Source organism: Ursus arctos, unplaced genomic scaffold (genome assembly GCF_023065955.2).
Source record: "Ursus arctos isolate Adak ecotype North America unplaced genomic scaffold, UrsArc2.0 scaffold_13, whole genome shotgun sequence".
Taxonomy (NCBI): domain Eukaryota; kingdom Metazoa; phylum Chordata; class Mammalia; order Carnivora; family Ursidae; genus Ursus; species Ursus arctos.
This window is the reverse complement of record NW_026622797.1, coordinates 27,070,133-27,095,043: the sequence shown is the minus strand read 5'-3', so window position 1 is coordinate 27,095,043 and position 24,911 is coordinate 27,070,133. Positions and strand designations below refer to the sequence as shown.

Sequence of the window (24,911 nt, the reverse complement as noted above, 5' to 3'; positions counted from 1 at the left end):
AGAATTTCCTTCCTTTTTAAGGCTGAATAATATTCCCTTGCACGTATAGACCACATTTCGTTTATCATTCATCAGTGGATACTTGTGTTGGTTCCACCTCTTGGTTTATTGTAAGTAATGCTGTTATGAGTGTGGGTGTGCAAATCTCTCTTTGAGATCCTGCTTTCAATCCTTTGTTTGGATATATATCCAGAAGAGGAACTGCTGGATTGTATGATAATTGTAGTTTTAAATTTTTTGAGGAGCTATTATGCTATTTTCCATGGTGGCTGCATTGTTTGATAATCTCACCAACAGTATACCAGGGTTCTCATTTCTCCACATCCTTGTCCTTCATCTCTTAAGGTTAACCAAGCTCCACCTCTACTCTGCCTTCTACGTTATCTCTTTCCAAAATTCCATTTCCTAACTCATCTATAGTAGGAGGGTCTCAAAATCAGGTGTTTAACTTTTGCAAACCCGGAACCCAGTACACAGGTTAGGACGTATTAGCCTCTCAAGAAAAGGTTGACAGAATGGAAGACTTATACTACTAGGATGATTTGTATATAAGGGAACAAAATAATTTGTTTTTTAAAGATTTTATTTATTTGACAGAGACAGCCAGCGAGAGAGGGAACACAAGCAGGGGGAGTGGGAGAGGGAGAAGCAGGCTCCTAACGGAGAAGCCCAACGTGGGGCTCAATCCCAGAACGCTGGGATCAAGCCCTGAGCCGAAGGCAGACGCTTAACGACTGCGCTACCCAGGCGCCCCCCCAAAATAATTTTTAAAAATCTTACTTTACAAATCATTTAGGGGCACCTGGGTGGCTCAGTCAGTTAAGCATCCAACTCTTGATTTCAGCTCAGGTCATGATCTCAGGGTCCTGAGATGGAGCCCTGCACCTGGCTCTGCACCCAGCTGGGGTCTGCTTGAGATTCTCTCTCCCCCTCTTCCTTTGCCCTCCCCCTACCTCTAAAATAAATAAATAAATAAGTTTAAAAAAACAAGAAAAAATAATGTAAGAAAGTGTAATTCTAGCTTAAGTTAGAACATAAGATTAGCCTTTTAAATTTTTCTAAAATTATTCTTAAATTTCTTTTATAGTATCCAAACTGAAATTTTAAAAACAATGAAAAAGTTTTGTTGTGCTGTTGACTATCCTCTGACTTTTGGGGAAGGAAACTTTCTGATATTTATTATTCTATTTAAATATCCCCTTATATAGCCCTAACTCTGTACACTTTATCATCTTAAGTATGTATAAACGACTGAAAAAGTCTCTCAAATAATTCGAAAGAAAGTAGAAAAGTGTAAGCAAACGCAATACTTTCTTATTTTGGTCTTCCGTGGCGGCTCCCTGAGTATACATCACCAAATTCCACACTGTAAAATATGCAGTATGCCTCTGTTCTTTGTCCTCAAAGAGGTAAAAATCTAAACAGCCTAGAAGGAATATATCGAAGAGCCATGAGAGCGTGTTCAAAGATGACATGAAATTATAAGCACAGATTAATGCAGCTAAAAATATCTTAGATGATCTCAGTCATACACCTAGCTACATACATAACTCACAAGGGCATGTATTAAGAATGCTAAGAGGTTGGGGCCCCTGGGTGGCTCAGTCGGTTAGGCTGATCCCAGGTCAGGCTGTGATCCCAGGGTACTGGGATGGAGCCCCACACTGGGCTCCCTGCTCCACGGGGAGCCTGCTTCTCCCTCTGCCTGCTGCTCCCCCTTCTGCGCTCTCTCTCTCTCTCTCAAATGAATCAATAAAATCTTTAAAAAAAGAATGCTAAGAGGTAAATAAAGCACATTTGCAATAACTAAATTCAGTGGTGGTTTACTCATGGATGGATTCCTAAGCAGGATTCTGGAGGGAAATGCCTTGCTTGGTGGGGAAAGGGGCAGAGACGTTTGAGAGAAAGAAGTTCAAATGGTGGTCCTGAGCCCCCTGAGGAGAATGGAAGGCAGAACGGACTGTCAGGAGCCAAGTGTCAAGATTAAAGCAGGGACCCAGCAGCGGACTGAGGGGAGGGGAGATGGGGTGGGGGTGGTGCTGTAATGAGCAGGTGATATTTAAGCCCATGTGTGGGGATCTAGAGCTGGTGCATGTTTCCAATACAGCAAGATGGGATCAAACAATACTATTCCCACTTCCCTACCCTCAGCCACCACCCCAATTGGTTCTTTCTGCAGAGGAAAATAAGTTGACCAAGCTTCTTTAACACAGGGTATTTCTGATACCAAGGAAGATCACAATCCTTGTCAGTGCAGAGTATGACTCCTGTCTTACACTCAGATGGTACAGAACGCTGTACCATCATTTTACTGGTCATTTTACTTTAATGTGGACACCGGGTACATGAGTAGTTCAGCTGAACGGGTAATAATATCAAGTGCTTCAGCATTAAAAATTATTGTTAATGGAGTTAGTATGCCTACAGTATCAATTTTCTCTTGGCACTGACAACATGGCCTCTACGCTCAGCATTTCTCCATCTGGTCACCGGCAGCCAGACTGTAACAACAGATACTCAGTGTTGCCAATCATGGCAAGGCTGATTCCTGATGACAAGTGAGAAAAGAGCCTGAGGAAAAAAACTCTTAAGGGGCTTGCACTGTACTCTCTGTTCTGTGTGTTCTTTCGGGCAGAAAGATTGAACACTTTTTAATTTTTTACTTTTTATTTTTGAAATAATGCTATAATAACAAAAAAGTTGCAAAAATGGTACAGAGAGTTCCCTTATACCCTTCAGCAGCTTGCCCTAAACCTGACGTCCTCTACAACTGTGCCGCCAGGACCCAACCCAGGAAATTGACATTGCTATCATACCGCGAAGTAATTTACAGACCTCGTTGAATTTCACCAGGTTTCCCACTGATGCCCTTGTTTGTTGTTGTTGTTTATTTGTTTGTTTGCTTTTTAAGATTTTATTTATTTATTTGACAGAGAGAGAGAGCACAAGCAGGGGGAGTGGCAGACGGAGGAGAGGGAGAAGCAGGCTCCTGGCTGAGCAGGGAGCCCGACGTGGGGCTGGATCCAGGACCCCGGGATCATGACCCGAGCCGAAGGCAGATGCTTAACTGGCTGAGCCACCCAGCTGCCCCTGATGCCCTTATTCTGCATCAGAATCCCACACTGCAATTTGGTTATCATGTCTCCTTAGTCTCTTCCAGTCTGAGACAGTACCCAGGCATTTCTTTGTCTCCCACGACCTCCGCACTTTCAAGTACTGGTCAGTTATTTTGTACTACGACCCTCGTGTGGGGCTCACCAATGTCTTGTCATGAAGAGGTGGAGGCTATGTATTTCTGGCAAGAATAGCACAAAGGTGATGCTGTGCTCTGCTAAGTGAATCACATCAGGAGGTACAGGATGATGACGTGTCTTACTCCTAGCGACGCCGACCTGGATCATTTGGTACAGGAGGTGTCTGCCGGTTTTTTCAAAACACTGTAACGTCACTGTTTTCCCTTTGAAATTAGTAACATCTTGTGGGTAGATACTGTGTGGCCATTCAGATATCCTGTTTCTCGTTACTCTTTTGCCTACTAATTTTAACAGCCATCAATGCTTTCTGCCTGCAAGAATTATTACTGTGGTGTTTGCCTAATGGTGACTGTCTATTTCCCTCATACCTTCTACATTTGTTAACTGGAATTCTATAACAAAGACCTGGCTCTTTTCTTCCATATACTTATTTATTCAATTATTTATATCAGTATAGACTTATAGATATTTAGTTTATTCTATGTACTATAACCCAAGGCTATCATTTTATTTTATTGTTCAAATTGTTCTGGCTCAGATTTTTGGGAGCTCCTTCCAGTGGGTGTGGTCTCCAGTGTCCTTTCAAAAACCTCCATCCTTTTTGGCATCACAGGACGTTCTAGGCTCCTGTGTGTTTTTGCTGTCCCAGGCCTGGAATCAACCGTCTCTCCAGGGAGCACTGATTCCTTTATTGGAGAATGGTGTTTAGATACTAAGATCTGGATCCTCTCTGCGGACAGACCTAGGACATGTATAAACTGATGATGGCATACTTTTAAATTTGTGGTTTTCTTCAGCATGTCTTTCAAAATTTGGTAGGCTAATTGTAGTGTTTTGTTACCTAGAAGGAATTTTTATCAGGGGAAGATGAAGATAGGCATTTTTAATGTTTGTTTGAATGTTTGAGTATCTTTGAATCTCAATTATATACCAAATCTTTAGGGACATTCAGAAATTAGATGGAACTCTCAAGTGCTTGAAATCCATTCCTGTCGTTCGCACATTTCATCACCTATAGATTGGTATACAAATGCATATGGTCTTCCCCTATCCTGGGAGGAATATAAAAAATACTTTCTCCAGTAATTCTCTTCCAAATTTCTACTTTAAAAAAAAAATACTTACAAACAGTGATTTTGGTTTTCATCTGGGACTCCTAGTGGCCTCAAAGAAACCAATTTCACAGTGGAGGGACAAATAGCTTTCCTTAGCAAACCCTTTTCATGAAGAACATGCCTTGTTCCACACACAGGGTTGGGCGAAAGCAGCACTCACACCCTGCCCCCCACCCTGGGACACGCATCTGAGCAGAAGACGTGCCTCTCTGCACTTTACCCAAATTTACCAGTGCTTCAATTACAATACGATCATCAGTGTGATTTTTAAACTTCCGATTTTGGAAGAATATTAGATTTACAGAAACATTGCAAAGGTCATACAGAGAATTCCCATATACCTTCCAGTTCCCCCTAATACAGCTTAATATGACTGGTATACTCATCAAAACTAAGAAATTAACATTGCTACAATACTATTAACTAAACTACAGACTTTATTCAGATTACACAAGTTTTTCACTGCTTTTTTTTCTATTCCAGGATATAATCCATTGTATTTAGGTAATCCATTTTTAGAGAGACGTTTCAAAAAATTAGATTAACAGATCATTTATATGCTATTTAAATATTTCAGAGTATAATCCCTCTCTCCTTTGCTCATTTAGGTTGCTACGGTGTTTAACTTATGCCTATACCTATCCCTTTCACTAAGACACACCTATTCCCTTTCACACCTCCTATCTTTTGAATATATAGCCCCCGTAGGGTTCCTCACATTCAAGCTTATCCCGATGATAAATCCCCCAAATACAAGAATCTTTTAACTTCGTTAGAGCATTACATTAGGTTTACAGTAGCATTACCTTCCCTAGGTTCACATCCAACCACTAATTACGTGTTTCATTGTCTCTGTAGAATTTTTTCTCAGTTATGCAAATTTTCTACCCTCATTTGTTATAATCAGGTGAAACTCATTTACGTATTGTTCAACTAATATTTATCAGGGGTCTACTGTTTTACAGGCACTGTGTTGGACAATATGCTTTGCACGGAATAAAGCAGACAAGATTACCCTCTGGTGAGGGAAATAGCCGTGAGACAAGAAAACAAAGGTACTTTCAAATTGTGTGGCAAGCGTCACATTTCCACGACGACAGAACTAACAGTGAGCCTACTTTAGACTTTGTGGTGGGTCAGGACACGCTGAGGAGGCATCTTTTAAACTGAGACCTGAAGAATGAGAAGGAACAGGACAAGAGGGATGAGGGGTAGAGGTGTGCCCCACATAGAGGACCAACATGTTTGGGACGATTACAACTTCCTATATTTCTTTCTTACAGAAGAAGGAAATAAGTCAGTCTTCACTGAGGTTTCATATAAAGTTTGACACAGGTGCCCTCACTTTCAAATCAATCAAGGTGTTCTGAGAGAAGAGAGGGAATTCCACAACTTAGAAGGATTGGTGATGACCTGTTTGTGGTACCATCTGTAAATAACCTAAATTTTAAGATACTTCATTATCTAATCTTTTTAAATTTCTACTTCAGACTGCTTTATAATACATGTATAAATTAGTACAACATATTTCTTTTTTTTTTTTTAAGATTTTATTTATTTATTTGACAGAGAGAGCGACAGGCAGTAAGAGAGGGAACACAAGCAGGGGGAGTGGAGAGGAAGAAGCAGGCTCATATCGGAGGAGCCTGATGTGGGGCTCGATCCCATAACGCTTGGATCACGCCCTGAGCCGAAGGCAGACGCTTAACGACTGAGCCACCCAGGCGCCCCAGTACAACATATTTCTAATTTATGTATCTAAATCTGTTTATCTATCTACCTATCATCTCTACACACACACACACACACACACACATGCACTCCCACACATACAGGATGGAAGAGCTTTGCTTAAAACTTGGTATTAGTGAGTACACTATCAAAGTACTTTGGAAGTTTGCCTTAGAGTATGAATGCGTCTCTCACTCCATAAAACTCTGTTTCATCAACACTACCCCTTTTGTACCTCACTGCAAACATAGCTGGGATCTGTCTAGACCAGTGATTTCCAGACCTGGCTGTGGATCAAAATGACCTGGGAGCTCGATTAAAATCAGATTCCTGGGCTTTTTCCCAGCAGATTCTTACTCACGCAGTCTGGGATGGGGCTTGGAAAGCTATAATTTTAAAGAGCTCCTGACATCCCTCAATGCACTGGCCGGTTTGGGAACCACCAGTAAAGGAGGACACGAGAGTGTGTTTTGTGGGCACAAATATCTGTATATTGAAATGCGTATGTATTTGGGCCACCTGCATAATTTTCTCTTTCTCTCCATATCTAAATACACTCTTTAAAGACAAGGAAGCACTCTTCCTCATCCATAGTAAACATTTGGCTCGGTGTACATCGACTGTATGCACTAGATAAATATGATTTGGTGGCTTCAAAAAGATTTAAAAAAAAAAGGCTAACTTGGTCTGAAAGGCAATAAGGAGGACACCATAAATGATAGATCAACAGTAATTTAAAATATCAAACACTACATATTTGCAAAGTAATTAAACAGTTCTGACCTGGAACCAGAATGGTAATGGCTGTCTGCACCGCCTTTCGGATGATACTGTCTAAGGCAAACATCCAGTGTGGCTTGATATTATGATTCCGAAGAACTTTATTGACCTGGAGAAAGAGGGTGACATTTAGTCTATTTTAATTTTTAATTGCAAGTAACCTAGACGACACAAGCATCTGGGTGACATTCTGTCAACAAAAACAACTACAGGGTTTCTTGACCTTGAATGGCGAATATTTTTCTTTATGTTGCTGGAAAATAATGAAAAATGGCCACTTCAAATTAAAGTCTGGTGATCCCCATGTGAGCGAATCAAAGGCAGTCTGATTAAATGAAATGTTGCTTCTTTGGGACTCTTTTTTGGGTACAAGGTACCTCTGCTTTTCCTGATGTCTGCAAATTGGATGGTGGAGGTGGTAAAGGAGGAAAAAAGAATCCAAGGGGCTTAAAATAAAAATAAACACTGGTCTCTAGTGTTGTGACTCTGATGTTTAATACAACCACGTGCTTCGGCTTACTCTGGTGACGTGGAAAAGCAGGTAAGGCAGGAAAAATGAGCATGTGCGTGCTACCTGCAGATCTGCCACATCGAGTGCCTTATCTTCCTTTCCACAGTTGTTTATATCTCGGCAAACAGGAGAGGAACCTGCTAGAATATTCCAGAAAGGCTGTTCATATTGAAAGTCTGTAGTATAAGGGTATCTTTTTTTAGTGACTAATACTATTTCACACATTTAGATAGACACTGAAATAAATACATGCATTACCTTTTTTTTTTTTATTGTGGTCAAATACACATGCCATAAAATTTACCACCTTAACCACTTTTAAGCATATAGTTCAGTGGCGTTAAGTACATTCACATTGTTGTGCAGCCATCATCACCATCCATCTCTAGAACTCTTTTCATCTTGCAAAACTGAAACTCTACACCCGTTAAACAATAACTCCCCACTGCCCTCCCCTCCCAGCTCCTGGTGACCACCATTCTACTTCCCATCTCTATGAATTTGACTCCTCTAGGTCTCTCATGTAAGCGTAATCACATGGTATTTTTGTGATGGGCTTATTTCACTTAGTATAATGTGTCAGAACTTCCTTCTTCTTCAAGGGTGAATAATAACCCATTGTATGTATAAGCCATATGTGTTATCTTTTAAAAAGTAACCACTATCATAAAGACATAAGAAAAACTTACTTAAAATTTGGGTTAACTCCACTAATTGTTGGTTGACACGACCTTCCAAGAAAAGGTCTGGGCCCTGACCAGAGAATTTAGAAGACATGAGGGAGAAGGTGACCTAGCAGCACCCACGCCAAGAGCTGGAGTTCCCGTTGCTTCTCCCTGCCTTTGGTCTCTCTTCACCAAATCCCATTTTGAAGGGAGAATTCCTCGGTCTGAGGAATTCCTCATAGTAGTTGCTCCCAAAAGGAAGTGAACCATTGCTAGGCTCACACTCGTTCCAGGACATCCTTTCAGAATGAGTTTGTTCTTGTACCTTCATTTCTTAAAGGTTTGCCTGCTTATTTGGCTAATGTAGGGTACAGCATTTAGTGAACGAGAACATTTCTCTCATGAGTCACACTTTAGAAGATGGAAAAGGATCCTCTGTAACTATGCCCTGCTCTTCATCAAACAGGGTACATTCTTTGGGTTCATTTCCATCCTGGATGGTGAGGGAGCAATAGCAGGTGTGTGTGGGGTGGGGAGAAAAGAGTGACCTGGGCTCGAGACCCACGATTACAACTACACCTCTCTCAATCTGAATTCTACTGGCCAATTTGTTTTCCAGCCTCTAGGCTGGAAGCCAAATGTGTGGGCAAGTGCAAAATCACTAAATTATTTCTTTCTATTTGCAGATGGTTAGGTTTGCCTAGTTGCAGTGAAGTGTGCCTTTAGCATTTAATTATTAGTGATAGGAGCTGCCAGCTGCTTTCATCACCCATGACCTCAGTCAAGTCAGCAGTGTTGTCCCTGTCCACAGTACAGCACAAAGACCAAGGCACTTACATCGAGTTTCAGAGAACACAAGTGGCTGTTGAAGGATTATAATTTGGCTTTAAATGAGGGATCATTTGAGGCACCAAATACAATTGTCAAGACATCTATGCAGGAGAAATAAATACATTAGCAGTGAGTTAATGTGGGGAATTTAAATATCATCATGCCAAGTGCTTTCATAGTTACACCAGAGGCACTGCCAGGAACTCTCTGTCAGTCTCCCGCACCCTGCGAGGGCCTTCTAGGAGTGGCTTCAGGCTTTTCTGGTACAGAGTTCCACAGATAAGTCTCATTCACGAAGAGCACCTACGGTGCCGAACCAGGCTTTTGAAAGACTGGCTTCCACTTGGTGTTGCATAGCAACTCCATCTGAGAGGGCAGAGCCTTCAGCAGTCTCTCGTGGATTAATTTTCATTCAGTGATGAATTCATGTGTATTAAGCAAACACGTTTAACGTGTTGTATATGGAAACCAGAGAAAAAGTGGGGGAAAAAAAAAGTACTGGTTTTATTCAGCAGTGATCATGCCAGTCGGCACGGTTGCATTTTCCTCAATGACCACTAGATGGCAGTTCTCGTACAGAATTAGAACGTGCACGACTAAACAGAGTGCTGTGGCTACAGACACCAAAACAGTGACCTGCTACCTGACTTCATAAGAACAGAGGTCAGCCATGGGAGATGTTGGTTAGTTTTTGCTATTTCCCACGGAGTTCAATTTCATGGGTATCTAACTCGGGGATACACACACACATAACCACAAATCTGCTCCTTAGAAACGGAGAGGCAACCAGCTCACATGTACCTACCATCGAAAAAGAAGAGGTCATCGGAATTATTAAAGAAAGAAAAGATAACAGAACTCATGTTTTATCCTGTTTTTCCAATTTTGGTTGGGAGTTTGTGGAAAAACACTGGCAAAATGTCCTACTTACAGCATCTTGAAAACCGAAGAGCACCACCTGGACTTGGCTAATGCCGTGGCTGTCGAAGTCGAGTTCCAGCTTCAGCTTGGACAGTGTGGTGGCGATGATTTTTCGGTCTGTGGTTCTCACAAATTCTCTGAGGCTTGCGATGAGGGTGGTGATATGTTCCCATTTGAGTTTAGGTTCTTCGGCCCCCTGTGAATCAAACCTGTCAGTTGATCTGTGCTAGACATATTCCTCACGAGCCTGCCATTCCCACAGCCCCTGTTGGCAGCTGGGCTTCAAAACACCCCCACGAAAGGAAAAACACCATAGTTGAACTCTATGCCCCACCAGCCCCATCAACCACCCAAGAAATAGTCAGACTTTGGGAGGAAGGGTACCTACCCCACGTGTCGGCCAATAGCTCTGATTTACTCAGGTATACAGAGCTTTCCCCAAACAGGGACAGGAGGAGGCAGTACCTCTCAGAAATTTTAATGGGGAACTAAAGAGAGATGAGGCAATGAGCCATAAGAACTTAAGCTCAAAGTCGGCCCAGAGAGACAAGTCACAGAATAGCAGCAAGAGTACCCCTAGTTGTAAGGAAGGGAGAGCAGAAACAGTGGGGTTGAGAACGACCATCTACATGGAGAGGAGAAGGGAACGGACAGAAATAGAAAAGGCACGCCTAGGGGGCCAATAGCAACCAGAGCTGAAAACTCTTGGAACCTGAAGTAATGAGAATGACACACAAGTTTCTGCTCTGTGGGGCTCGGGTAGGCACCAGGGTTGGAATTCCTTAGGACCCCACCTCCTTCGGATACGTGAGGCTACTACCTACAACGTGCCCCCAGAACTTCAACTGCCCTTAAAGTGTCAATGCCTTTCAATCAAAAGGGGCTCACTTCAAACTCCACCCTTGAAACAATTCCTTACCCACTGATGAGGTAATTCGTTGTAAGAATGAACCAATGGACAAGTTTAGATATTAAAAATACAATACGATATTTAAACAGGTTCCCTTTCTCAAGTTGAATTCTTCTACTTTGTGTAAGGAACATGGCTTCCCTAAAGGAAACATGGTAGGGTGTTATTTATCCTCATTTAACTTTAAGAAACAAGATTTTTATTATGCTCATTTCAATCTCCTATTGTATATTTTGTTACCGCATCGTTAAAACTAAATTCTTCAATCAGGCTGTGATAATTAGAATTTTTAGGATTCTATTACAATCAGTGTACCATCAAATTCTCTCCCTCAGTATAGTTTCATCTGGGAGCTCCCTCTCCTGTTTATGTTTTCATGAGACAAGATTATATTGAAAAGCTTGAAAGCTGTCATTAAGGGAATTAAAACGAGACTGGGAACAATTATAAACTTTGTTTCTTTTCTTACCACCAACTAAATTACACCCAAAGTAAAGATTCACAGGCAATATCATAATAACATGAAAATATGTTCAAGAAGAAAAATGTGAGTTATTCAGAAATTGGAAGCTTATCTTAGTGAAAAATCAGTTACATGTTTGCCAGCCGTTGAAATAGCAAACATTTTTTTTTTGACATTAGCTTTGTTTTCACAACAGAGGAACATGTTGCTTCTGGTTTTCTGATGTGTGTGCCACTGTCCTACAAAGGAACGCTGTCTGCTCCGGGAAATGTTTTCTGTCTGGGGTAGTTCATCCACTTACATGATCGTTAACGTCTCTTCTAACTCCTGTGTTCACGTGCACTCGTGAACGTGCTTACACAGACAAGCATCTCTCGCATCTGGGAGTCTGAGTCAGCCTCCGAAGGTCGCGTTTGACAGCGCGCCTCTCTGAGCAGAGCACCACCCAGATTCCGCTGCGAAGGCGCTCTAGTCCTTGTCCTTTAAACTTCCTCAGAAATGATGAGTGAACTTCAGAAGGATGCTACAGGTCCAAAGGGCTTTTGTGGGCTGGTTTGGGGACCTGCCAACTGCATTTTTGGTCTTGTTAGAAAAGGGTAGACTTGGGTGCCAGGGTGGCTCAGTGGGTTAAGTGCCTGACTCTTGATTTCAGCTCAGGTCATGATCTCAGGGTCGTGAGATCGAGCCCCCATTAGGGGCGTGGAGCCTGATTGAGATTCTCTCTCTCTCTCCCTTCACCCCTCCCCCCTTAAAAAAGGGGGTGGGCTTAAATGTAAAGATGTGTGCAGAGATATTTAATACAGCAAAAAGAATTATTTCCATCTGGTTGTAGAAAAAAAAGAGATTCGATGACTATGATTAGCCTGCTTGATAACAACAATAGTAATAGTTAACATTTGTGAAATACTCTTAGTCTCTCGGTTGCTCATGATCTCAGATATTCCTTACAGAAACTCCATGAGGTAGACACTGGCATGTCCTTTATTTCATAGATCAGGAAATTCAGCCTCAGAGAAGTTAAGCAACTTGCCCAAATCGCACAGCCTGTTAAATGGTAAAGCCAGGCCTCGGGCAGAGGCGAGCTGAGGCTGAGCCCAGGCTCCTAACCATTGCGTTCTCTTGCCTCAGTCGGCTGGAAGAGCTGGCCATGAGCCTGCATGGGAACCCGCTCTACCACCAGGCCGCCACGTGATGTCACAGCATCCTTAGCCAGACAGTCAGAAAGGGCCCTTGCTATCACTGGATGATACGGGATTCAGCATGTGATTCTGACCCGCAGTTTCTGGTCCTCACTGGTCCCTTCACGCTGGTGCACCAAGGCATGCCCTCTGATGGCGGCTTTTAAGATTTTTTTTGTCTTTCTCCTTTTATAGAGAACATGCAGGAGTGCTGAAAAAACCAGGAAGCCACAGACAATTGAATGGGATTAGCCAATTGCGAAATGAAAGAATTTCAACACACTCATGGATGTGAAGTCTCTTGCCAGGCTCTGTGCCGACAGCTGGGACCCTGACAATCACCAAGGCAGGCCTGCCTGACAGACCTTCAAAAACCCCAAACAAGCAGATGCTTTCTGTACCGGAAGAGCATGTCCCTTGGGGTGGCTATGAGATTTAGGCAATGCCCGTGTTCTTCGTGTTTCTGACCTGAAATAGGCATCTTACATAAGCGACCACAGTTCGGAGAAGACTTCGCTCCACAGCAGCTAATGGTGATTTCCCTTCCTTCCCCCCCTTCAAGCACCAATCCCTCCCCTGTTTCAACCAGCCCTTGTCACCATCCGGGAGCTGTCACCAGAGAGGACAGTGGGGTGGTGCTTAGGAACACAGACCCTGAGCCAAATTGTCTGGGTCTAAATCCTGACTCCGCTGCTTAGGGCTGTGTGGCCTTGACAAGTTACTCAACTTCTCTGTGCCTCTGTGTCCTCATGTGCAAAACTATTACTATAGTGTTATTTCCACGAGGCTTGAGTTAATAATATGCATGAAATACTAAGATCATTGCCTGGCCCATACAAAGTGTCTGCTACTATTGCTGTATGTCGAATATGTTTGCTATTACTACTATTATTACCATAGGTTTGCTATTATTACTATGTCACAATATATGCCACTACTATTATATATTTATTAATATTTATTGTTTTTCTTCCTCCACTAGAATGCCAGCTTCCACATGATATTTCTTTTTCCCAGTTTTGTTCACTGTAATATCCACAGCACATAGACGAGTGCCTGGCATTCAGTGGATGCTTACTAAGTATTTGTTAAATGAATGTACGACCTCTAACTGCTGCCCAGGTGCTCCTTCCATCTAAATTTGGTTCCCCTTCTTATTTCACGCCATCCGATCCCTGGGCCTTGAATGACCAGAGTGAGCAGAAGGCAAGAGAGAGAGCTGACGGTTCAAGATCATTCCCGTCTCCTCCACATCTCCCCTGATTCCCGTGCTGCACCCTCAGCGCTCACCCTACCCCAGCTCAGAGCCCTGGCTGTCCCTCAGTCCAGAGCCCCCATTCCCTGAGCCTCAGATGAACTGCTCGAGGCAGCTCTCCTCTAGGACCCACGCAGGGTCTTCCCAGAAAGTGTAGGTGGTGCTCATCTCAGTTCTCCTCGTACCAGAGACCCTGCTGGCACACATGTGGCCTTTGACTCTTCCTATGGGATCAAAAGAGGAGGGCATTAGAGAGTTGCTAAGGTGACAGAATCAGCAGAGAAACTTTGTGGGTCTCTCAAGATAAAGAGACAAGAGCCAAGAGAGCGAGTCTTGCCCCATTACATCCCAGTACAGCTGAGAACAGGGAGATGGCTGGACTGAGAGACAAACTTGACCTGAGTCCTCCAGCCACACCCCTGTCGCAGCTGTTTTCCCAAGACAGAAGGTGGGAAAGAAGGCATGGTCAGGGGTGCCTGGGTGACTCAGTCATTAAAGCGTCTGCCTTTGGCCCAGGGCGTCATCCCGGGGTCCTGGGATCAAGCCCCAAATCGGGCTCCCTGATCCGCTGGAGCCTGCTTCTTCCTCTCTTACTTCCCCTGCTTATGTTCCCTCTCTCGCTGGCTGTCTCTCTCTCTGTCAAATCAATAAATAAAACCTTTAAAAAAAAAAAAAGAAGGCATGGTCAGGGAGGGCAGCCGGTGGCCACAGGAGCCAGAGCAGGCAGACAAGTCCTGGATGCCCGTGCAACTGCAAGAAAGTAACAGGTATCACGCCTGGGGCCAAGCATGTCTGCGGAGGCTGACATCCTGGAGACGTGAGCTTCCGCTCCAAACACAGGAAGCAGCACCTGAGGCCTGGAGCTGGGGGAAACCCCATTTCTACTGGCGCAGAACTGGGGAGGGGATTCTTCCTCGTTTCTGTAAGCAGAATCCTCCAACCCCAAATAGAAGCCCTGACCTCCCATGTGATCGTAGCTGGAGAAAGGGTCTCAGGAGGTAATTAAGGCTAAGTGAGATCACAACAGTGGGGCCCTAATCCAACAGGGCTAGTATTCTTGTAAGAAGAGGAAGAGACAGCCACCGGGGTGCACAGGGACAAAAGGCTGGGGGAGGACATGGCAAGAAGGTGCCGTCTGCAAGCCAAGGAGAGCGGCGTCAGGAGAAACCAAACCTGCCAACACCTTGCTCTTGGACCTTCTGCCTCCAGAACTGTGAGAAATAAATTTCCATTGTTTAAGCTTCTCAGCCGGTGGGGCTCCACTGTGGCAGCCCCAGCAAACGAATATACCAGGGAATGAGAGTCTGACTAGCTATGGTTTGTCACAGCACACACAGCCTCCCGACACACTATATACCTTAGTTATTGTGGCCCATCACCCTCTGTCCATCGGAATGTAGCCCCACAAGCACGGGGGTCCTTGTTGTGTTTGCAGTATTTCCTAAATGCTCAGAGGAGACTGGCAGGGAGCCAGCCAATACCATCGGAATTAGGAAGTCACACGGCTCAATGCGTGTGTGCTGACTGAATCAATAAACCAATAAACCAATGAAGGAAGGGTAAAAGGGGCTTGCAGGCTAGTTGGAACTCTGCCACCATGAAGGACTTGCTAGTGACTTACAAATAGTTATTTTCACAAATGCAGTTTCTACGTCAGGGATTTGCCCTTTTTCCTCTCCTGGGTGGGTCTGATTCGTCATCAAGAGGTCTATAGCTTCCTCAAGCCTCCATGTCGCCTGTGACAGTTCCAAGGGGGTTAAGACACAGGTAAGATATGTCAACTCTGGGAAATGAAGTATCCATGAGAGGTTTTACCTGAGCCAAAGATTCCATTAAGTTTCTCACAACTTTGTCTTGGTCTTCTGTCAGGATCCTGTGAAGGGTGGCCCGTCTCTCGCTGTCCTTCCTCAGCATAAAGAACCCAGAATCTTTTTCTTCAGGGGAAGGCGGAGCGCTGTGATCTTCAAAATTTTCATCTGGGATGCTGGAAGAATTTAGACAGCATAAATCGCAGGGCCCTTTACAAAAGGACACACAACACACTTCTTTCACCCAAAGTCAGTCAGGTCTTTACCCCAAGAAGAGTGTCCGTATTCCCTTTACATCTCTTTCTCCGCAGGATTTGGCTCTCGTTTTGAAAGAGAAGGGGTCCACCTTTAACTCGGTGTCAGGAGAAACTGAGCCGTACTCGCTGCTGCTGCTCGTATCCTCCACCAGGACAGGCACAGGCAAGGATATGCTTCGAAGATACTCTGCTTGTCAGAGAGGGGAGGAAATGGTCATTTATGCTTTAAAAAATGTGCACATAGTAAGCACTCACCAAAAAAGAGCAACATTAGTTGTCAAGGGTCTCGTTCCAATGGCTAGTAAAATTATGCTAAGAGGCTGGTCACGGAGCCCATGCTCCCTATATAACCCATGCAGGGGGTCGGCAGGGTAAGGGTCTCTGGGCTCTGGAAGGAGTATCTCAGTGAAACAGTGGAAGGAGCACCAGGCCCAGTGGTCCTGAGTTCCAATCCCCTCATTGCTATTGGCCACCTGTCCCACATTAGGAAGGTCATTTATGGATCTCAGTTCTCACGTCTATAAAATAAAGGATCAGGTGCGGCACCTGGGTGGCTTGGTCGGTTGAGCATCTGCCTTCAGCTCAGGTCATGATCTCAGGGTCCTGGGAATTGAGCCCCGCGTTGGGCTCCCTGCTCAGTGGGGAGTCTGTTTCTCCCTCTCCCCATGTCCCTGCTGTGCTGTCTCTCTCTCTCTCTCTCTCTCTCTCTCTCTCAAATAAATAAATATCTTTAAAAATAAAATAATTAGGTTCATATTTTTTTTAAAGATTTTATTTATTTATTTGACAGAGATAGAGACAGCCAGCGAGAGAGGGAACACAAGCAGGGGGAGTGGGAGAGAAAGAAGCAGGCTCATAGTGGAGGAGCCTGATGTGGGGCTCGATCCCAGAACGCCGGGATCACGCCCTGAGCCGAAGGCAGACGCTTAACGACTGAGCCACCCAGGTGCCCCTAGGTACATATTTTTAAAGGCATGTTCCTCACAGTTTTGAGGGTCCACCTTAGCATCCTGGGGTTGCCGTAGCTGGGGTGAGTGAGGATTCTGTGATGCTAGAACACAGGTTTCAACTCTGTTTTGTCTAACACAAATATGCTCTGTCAGTCTTATATATCAGGGTTCTGTTTAAAGATTCATATGAAAAATCTTTCTTTGCTAAACACAAATTTTGGAAATCAACAGACCACATGATGTCTTAGGTCTTTCCCAGTTTTCAGATAGCCTGATCCTGCCGAGGACATGGGCTCTTATTGTGATGGAGATTACATTGGCCCAGTAGGAGTTACCAACATATCATCAAATACTGATTTTCAAGAAAGTAATTTTTTCCAGAATCATCCTTACCGAACAAGTGTCTGTCCCCATAGTACAAAAGGCCTTACCAAAGAAGGCAGATGGAAAATTATAAAAAAGGAAATCCATGGTTGCCTAGAATCCCTCTTTTACTTAATTCCTCTTGGGCTGGGCTGTATCAACAAGGGTCCCAGGCTTAAAGACGTGGGATGGTCAGTCAGCAGTGCCCTCCTGCCTCTGCTCACGGCAACTACAGATCAGTAACGATTAACAGCAGGGGTGGAGGCAGTGGGCCATCAACGCTGAACAGACAGCTGGACATGTTTGAGAAGCACTCATCTGATTTACAAATATATGAAAGCCAAACAGACCTTCCCTTTTTTTTCTTCCTCCCCTTCCTCCAACTATCCCCGGACTCTATCCCTTATGATTCCATATACAGAGATATGTTTTATTATCTGTTATATATATACTGGGAAGAAAATATACCATATTATGAATGGTAGTTACTTCCAGAAGATGTGATTTGGGGTGATTGTGATTTTCTTTTACTTTTCCAAAATTTCCAAACCTTCTACAATAAACAAGTATTATTTTTGTAATCAGAAAAATATGTTATTAAAAATATTTTTCACAAGCAAATACTCAACAAGCATAACACCGTATTACCAAGAACTTGATTTACCTAATAACACACTTGGTGATGATCCAGAAGATTAAAAAAAAATCTCATTACATAGAAGGAAGTGACATTTCTCTGAAAATGGATTGCCCTGACCACCTATCACTGGGAAGCTTTTCCAAGCTGCCGAGTCTTAGAAAAAGATTTTTTTAGCCATATCTAGGAGCTTCCTCAATCATCAAATCTTGCAGGTAGGACATATCCTACCCCTTGGTTATATCAAAGATGTCATGCAGGACCATTCTCTTATTCTATCCCGCTTGCTCAGGTAAAGAAAGCAGGTGTTAGAGGGATACTCCACTTTGGTTTCAACTGTAGGGAGGAAGAAGAGACGTATACAGCTTCCTGGGATAGTGCATTCCTGGGGAAACCCAGTAATCGGTAACTAGAAAGTCTCCCAAGGATGAATTGGTTGACCCATCTGCTGTCATTGAATTTGCTACACTGTTGAATCACTATAAGGTAGGAACTGAGATGAAGCAAAGAAGAGCTGCTCTGGGTTTACCAATTTAACAATGCCTTAAATATATAGAGGTGTGCAAATGGCTACACTGAAAAGCTATGGCAGGGGAAAGTGCCTGCGTGCAGCATTTCCCAAATTTACTTCACCACGGAAGCCCTTTTTCCTGGGACAGCTCATGGACCGAGCATTTCATGCGCTAGGTTTCAGGAAGTGCTGCTACAGCAGAAAGCACATGAGCAACCTCTTTCTTGCTGATAACAGTCAGACTGTCTAAGAGGAGACAGGTTTGTCCAGGGACCCAAACACAGGACTGTGTTTGAGAGGTCATTTCTCGGAGCTGTCAAGATCTGTAGTGTGCTTCGTTTCACTTCGCATTTCTGGGGATAGATTGCAGAATGGATAAAAGAGCTGCTAGCCTGGCCAAAAATGGACTAAGGCATGGGAGCACGGTTTGCATTGCTATTAGGTATCAAGCCCTTAGAGCTAAATGTTGCTGGTTGAAAAAGATAAGCCAAAGAAAGTTCTCACCCTTCTGTTGGCTTGATGGAATGGCCAACATCTTCGTAAGAAAGGCTCAAGAGCCCTGCCGTGGCGCTCACTGTGGACCCCTGGGACTCAGTAAGTGTATCTTCACCAGCTTATAGAGTGGTGACCCTCTCTCCATGTATGTTCCATGCAGAAATGGAGGCATACATTGTTCACATGTCAAAGACAAGACCGTTGTTTCTTGGGACTAACTTCCATCTAGCAGGCTACAAGGTGTTTGTAGCACACGTTTCTGTACGTACGTGTGCATGTGAACACATCCGTATCTAAACAATAGAGGGAGTGAGGATTTGACTTGTCCTGAGTTTTGGCTTTTTGGTCACATTATGTGTTTTGATTACCCAGTACTGAGAAGGCCTGTGTCGTACCTGTGAATTTTAGGGTTGCTATGGATACCAACTGCCTAAAAGGAAGTCTCATGAGGTAACACTGTATATGTTTAAGGATGAAATCCAGTGCCCAGTGTCGCTAGGGCTCGTCTAGGAAAGAAAGGGACTTGCAGATATTTTGCATGCCCTGTGCGCACAGCCCTGAGTCCCTCCTCTACCCAATTTTAAGTTTAATCTTAAATTTGAATACCCTTCTCTGTTGGGCCCATGCAGTCATTCATCCAGCATATATTTACTGAATATCTACTATTTGTTGGGTAGTCCAACAGGACTTGCCGCTGGATTGAAGTGAGGGTATGAAAGGGAGGAATCAAAAATGGCCCTGAGGTTTCTGGTTTAAGAAATGAATGAATGAATGAATGAATGAATGAATGAACTACTTATATACTTAGATGAGGAGGAATACAGGCTGAAGGGAAAGTTATTTTTAGTGGGGAAAGGGTGTGATTTGAGCATTCAGTTTAAGAAATTAAGGCCAGGGGATGAGTCTGGAGCTCAGAAGAGAGGATGGAGCTGGAGACATAACCCTAGTGGTCTCCTGCCTAGAGATGGTATTTAAAGCAAAGGATGACATAATTTAGAGAGGGATGAGAAGGGAGCAGGGGACCCAGACCTTAAGAACACCAATATTTATAGGAAAAGGAGGCAGCAAAGGAGAATGACAAGGAGAAGCCATAAAGCTAGAGGAAAACAGGAGAACGGGGTGGGGTGGGGAGTTATGGAAGCCCACAGAGGAGAGGGCTAACACAAGAGAGAAGGAGTATCTGGGCCAAAAGCCACTGAGAAGATGAGTAAACTCAGAATTTGGCCAAACAGATCTCATTAGTGACCCTGAGCAGAGCAGGTTCAATGGTCAGTGACCCCAGACACCGGAGACAATGTAGGGCAGACACTAGGTTGGTGGGAAGGAAGGGGTGGGGAAGACCGGGAGACATTGCCTTTCAAGACCTAAAGCTGGGATGAGGAGCATAAAAACTGGGGTGTTAGCCAATGAGGCAGTGTGTAGTGTCAGGGGAAAGATTAGTTCATGACAGAAAACACTAGAGCATGGGTAAATGGAAGCTATTTGGAGAGGGAGAAGCTGAAGAAGTCAGGGGTGCATGGGATCCAGAAGCCAAGGGGGCGTTTGCCTTCTGTAGGAAAATGAATGCTTTCTCCTCTGTAAGGGTGGGAAGGGGAGAAAGGGGGATGATAAGGTAAGCGTGCATATTCTCGGTGGAAACGTGCTGAAATCCACTCCTGAGATTTCTAGCTTCTCAAGTTATAAAAGATTTCCAGGTAAGTGAGAAAGCATAGTGCCTTTCTGGGGAGAAACTCAGGTATAACTGTTGCCACAGAAGCAGGCTGACAGTTCCTGGGTAGCACAGAGGTCACAAGTCCCTTGATTTCAGCTCATGTACATACGGAGCCTCAAGGTGTAAGAGAGAAGCCTGGCAGGAGTTCACTCACTGGCCTGCGTGCTGATGTCTCGTCATTTTTTTTTTAAGATTTTATTTATATGTCTGAGAGAGAGGGCATGAGCAGTGGGGGAAGGGCAGAGCAAGAGGGAGAATGTGGGGCTCACTGCGGGGCTCCATCCCGGGGCTCCATCCCAGGACCCTGAGATCATGACCTGAGCTGAAGGCAGATGCTTAACCGACTGAGCCACCCAGGCATCCCCATGTCTTGTCAACTCTTAAGAAACCCTCTATTGTGGGGCTGGCCATGGAAAGTCTTGAAGAGGCTGGATGGACCTCTCTGAGGTAGGAAATGTCAAAGGTATGCTTCCAGAAGGGCGATTCTTATTGCTCTTTTGTGGGAGCTGATGGGTAAGGGTATGAATCTAAAATTCCCTAAAAATGTAGCTTTATCAGGGGTACACGGGAGTGGGGAGGGGGCACATGGCCAGTCTGTGGGCCCCAGATTGCTGGGAACTTCTGCTTAAGGGAAGGGAGATGGCTCTAATTTCAGGGAATTGGATATGTCCCTGCTATGGGAAAGGGGGGATGTTCTAAATTCTCCCCATCACTATGAGAGCTGCCTCAGATCCTAATAGCTCTTCAGGAGCACCAGAGACCGTCAAGGGTCTCCGAGGTCAGGACAATCTAGGGACAAAGCTCAGCCAGAGCAGTCTCCCAACTGTCACCCTGTCTCCTGTCTCCAATTGCCCAAATCTCAAAGGTTCTCACACTTGAGTGAGCAAAAGGTCGTCAGGTTGTTTACTTAAAAGTACAGCTTTCCAGGTTGTAGCTCTAGATTCTGGGAAGGGCCAGGAATCTTAATTTTTAACAAACAAAGTGACCCATGCAGGCAGGTCTGGGCCTGAGTCACGCCTATACCTCGAGTGCCTAGTCCCTATATTCCGAGTGCTAAGTGCATAGCAGAGGTTTAAAAAGGTTACTGAGTGTTATTAAATAAACCATTCTTCATGCAGCTCTCAGAACAATCCATCAATAGCTTCACTGTTCAATATGGTAGCTGCTAGTCACATGTGCTTATTTACATGAACATTTCAATAAAGTTAAAATTAAAATTCAGCGCCTTAGTCAAGGTAGCCCCATTTCAAGTGTTTAATAGCACATATGCTTAGTGGCTAATGGATGGGACAGTGTAGACAGAGGACATTTCTATTATCATAGAATTATAGACCCTGTGACTTTAATTCCAGATTAAAGTCTTTCCCTGGCTCTCCCCTCCTGTTTGATAATTTTCGTAGGGAGCCCTTTGGGATATGCTCCTGCTCACACTCCAGCTCCAACACTTCCCCATGTATTTGAAGCCCCCGCAGTGGTGAGCCGCCTCCCGCTCTCTTCACACACAGTGGGGTTTCACACATAGGGCATTAACTCATGCTAGGACTGACCTCTCCTGGCTTCCCACGCCCCATCCACAACTCCCTCTGTACTGTCTGGATTACACTATGGTGTAGTGGATTTTTTCCTTGTGTGTCCCCCCTACAAAAAACAACAGCTCCTTCAAGTCAGGAACTGTGTTCTTCTCATCCCTCTATATTCAGGGCCTAGCACATTTCCTGTGCGCACAGCGAATGCACAGTAAGTGTTTACTAGGTTAAAATGAATTCCTGAATTCTCTGGGTCTCTGTGTGGCCATGGGAGAGCAGTCTAGTATGGGACAAGTCCCATCTCTCGAAGGGGGAAGGAGGTCCTCCTCATCAGCACTGTCCCACTCCTCCCTGGAGGGGAAGCCGAGGGTACTGCTGAAGGTGGAGGCCTCTCCTCTGGACAGAAACTGGGTATGACCTGTAAAGAACCCGTGGGGAAGGAAGAGTCCTGCAGCTTGCATTCATTTCGGAGAGGTAAGACCAGGTTATAGTTTGTAGTCTTAATTAACGGGAGGCACAAAGTGCTCTGTAACACCTAAGAACAATCATAAATGGGATTTTAGCTGCTAATTGGGTTAGCACATCTGCTGTTGCTTTCCTAGGGAGGAGAGGGGGTTCTGAAGGAATGAGCCGGGCCAGGCTTGCAGCTGCGCACGTGCCTGGTACCCGGGAGCTTCCCATGGAGGCAAAAAAGCAGAGGATGAGGCTTTTTAACGGGGAAATCTAGAGCTTATCCCATGATGATGCACCAAACTTCAGCTCAATGGGCAATATAAAAACGAACTCACCATTTGATCCAGCTGAAAGGGCTGTGGGAAGAAGAGCAAACAGCAACGTAAGCACATGCTGGGTTTGTTGTTAAACAGAGATAACAAAAAAGTGCATGCTTGAAATGGGATCAATGTCCTTTGCAAACATTCAATCGGTCCCTCCTCATCCCAAACAAACACAAAAATGTCAACAACAAAGGGATCATTTACTTGCTTTTCCTTTCTGAAATGAGTTATGGAAATGATTGCAAGAGGCAATTTATATTTTTACACTGCTGTTTTATTTATAACTGACCATCTCTTTTCTTTTCTTTCTTTCATTTTGCAGGGAGCTAGTTATTCCGAAAGATATCCTCTAAGAGACAATATGTATTTTCCTAAAATTAAAAGGAACATATTATCTGGATGGCTTGGAAGTTTTAACAGCTCCATAATAGCTCTGTAGCCCATCAGTGGCCATTTAGAGTTTCAGCTCTAAGAGGCTATATTTCACCCTTTTACACTTTAACCCTTGTATCAGGGATGCGAGATTGCTATAGATGCTGACATACGACCTACCTACTAACCAGGTGGTGAAAGACTATTACGCACGAGGTCCTAGCATTCGTGACATTGACGGTACCGCAGCTTCCTGATACCAGAACCGTGTGTCTACGAACACTGCTAATGTTTACGCCAATTTCCAGTGATATCTATAAGTAGATTACTTTACTTCTGGAAAAGCCTTCCACCTTAAAAGCTTAGGGTTAGTGACTCTGACCCGTATCCTCTTCAATCCAACCACATACCTGAAAGCTTGGGTTGTGTCTTTTTCTTTTTGCTGGAAACTTTTAAGAACTCATCAATAAGCAAGTCGTTCGCACAGGCTCTCTTGTCAGGGTCTGGTTCGAAACACTTCAGGATGAATGCCTTGGCCTCAGCTGACATGGACTCTGGGATCTCTGGGTGGACTTTAAACATTCCCACCTAAGACACGACACAAGGTAGCTTCTGAGTGACCATCTCGTCACATGAGCTCCAGGATCGACAACTTGGTCCCCTCGCACAACAAAATCCTTCCTTGTATTCTACAAACTCATGCCTTTCCTCAAAGTGAGAGAGGATATCTTTTTTCCTCTAGGTGATGGAAAGTTTCCGGAGTGTTTCTGTAACTTTATCAGTGACACAGACCAAGCAATTATGTTACAACAGTAGACAGCACTGTGAAGTAAGAATCCAGACCTTGACATTTTAGAACATGTTAGCACACTGGCACGCAGGAAAGAGATTTTTAATTGAGACCATTGTGTTGACCATAATAGCTATGTGCCAGGAACTGTGCTTGGCTTTTTGATTTATGAATTCCACTGAATACTTCCAAAAACCCAGTGGATTAGATATTATCCCTGTTATAACAATGAAAAAAATGAATCTCAGAGGGGTGAGTGATACGTTCTAGAAAGGCAGGCCTGGGATTCAAACCTTAATTTGTTTGGCCTAAAGCTTGTGTTCTTTCCCCTATGCTGTGAGATGTGAATATTTTTCCTGTCTCAAATTGCTCATACGAAGAGATATTTTAAAATACTTTAAAATTAAACACAGAATTTTTGTAACAATTAGAATTTTCTTCTCACTGCTGCCATTCTAAAATTTTTTTCAATAATGTTTTCATGTAGTTAGTAGTGAAAATTTTCTAAGGAAATCTTTTTTGTTATTATGCAGCTTATAGAAGCATATTATTAAATAAACAATAATATTCAGTTTTTTGTAGTAATTACATAGCCTTTACTATATGCCAGACACTATTCTAAGTGTTATGTACATATTATCTCATACACCTCTCAAAAAACCCTTATTAGATAGGTACTATTTTTATACCCATTTTATAGATGAGGAAAATGCGGTATAAGAGGGTTAAGCAGGGCGCCTGGGTAGTTCAGTCAGTTAAGCGTCTGCTTTTGGCTCAGGTCATGATCCCAGGGTCCTGGGATTGAGCCCCACATCTGACTCCGTGCTTGGCGGGGAGCCTACTTCTCCCTCTCCTCTCCACTTGTGCTCTCACTCTCTCTCTCTCTTTCAAATAAATAAATAAAATTTTCTTAAAAAAAAAAAAAAAAAGAGGGTTAAGCAATTTGCCCAAAGTCATCAAAGAGTTTGACCGTGTTGGAGCCTAGATTCAAACACTATAAATCAGTGCTAGAGTCTATGTCATTTCATCTAAAGCATACTGTATAATAATCCCTGCACCTGTGGGTAATGGAGCAGCATTTCAGAGTGAAATCCTAGAGAT

At 43.8% G+C, this 24,911-nt stretch overlaps 1 protein-coding gene across 1 annotated transcript in view; it reads right to left on the bottom strand.

Annotated features, from left to right (window-relative positions):
• The window catches only part of MAP3K5 (mitogen-activated protein kinase kinase kinase 5), a 190,631-nt gene that overhangs the window by 12,005 nt on the left and 153,715 nt on the right, over positions 1 to 24,911 (bottom strand). The window contains exons 20-25 of the mRNA XM_026504878.4: positions 23,431 to 23,608; positions 22,661 to 22,681; positions 15,689 to 15,866; positions 15,430 to 15,598; positions 9,819 to 10,004; positions 6,884 to 6,989 (exon numbers count right to left, since the gene is read on the bottom strand). Coding sequence (XP_026360663.1) covers positions 6,884 to 6,989; positions 9,819 to 10,004; positions 15,430 to 15,598; positions 15,689 to 15,866; positions 22,661 to 22,681; positions 23,431 to 23,608 — 838 coding nt within the window. The remainder of the gene's footprint in view (positions 1 to 6,883; positions 6,990 to 9,818; positions 10,005 to 15,429; positions 15,599 to 15,688; positions 15,867 to 22,660; positions 22,682 to 23,430; positions 23,609 to 24,911) is intronic.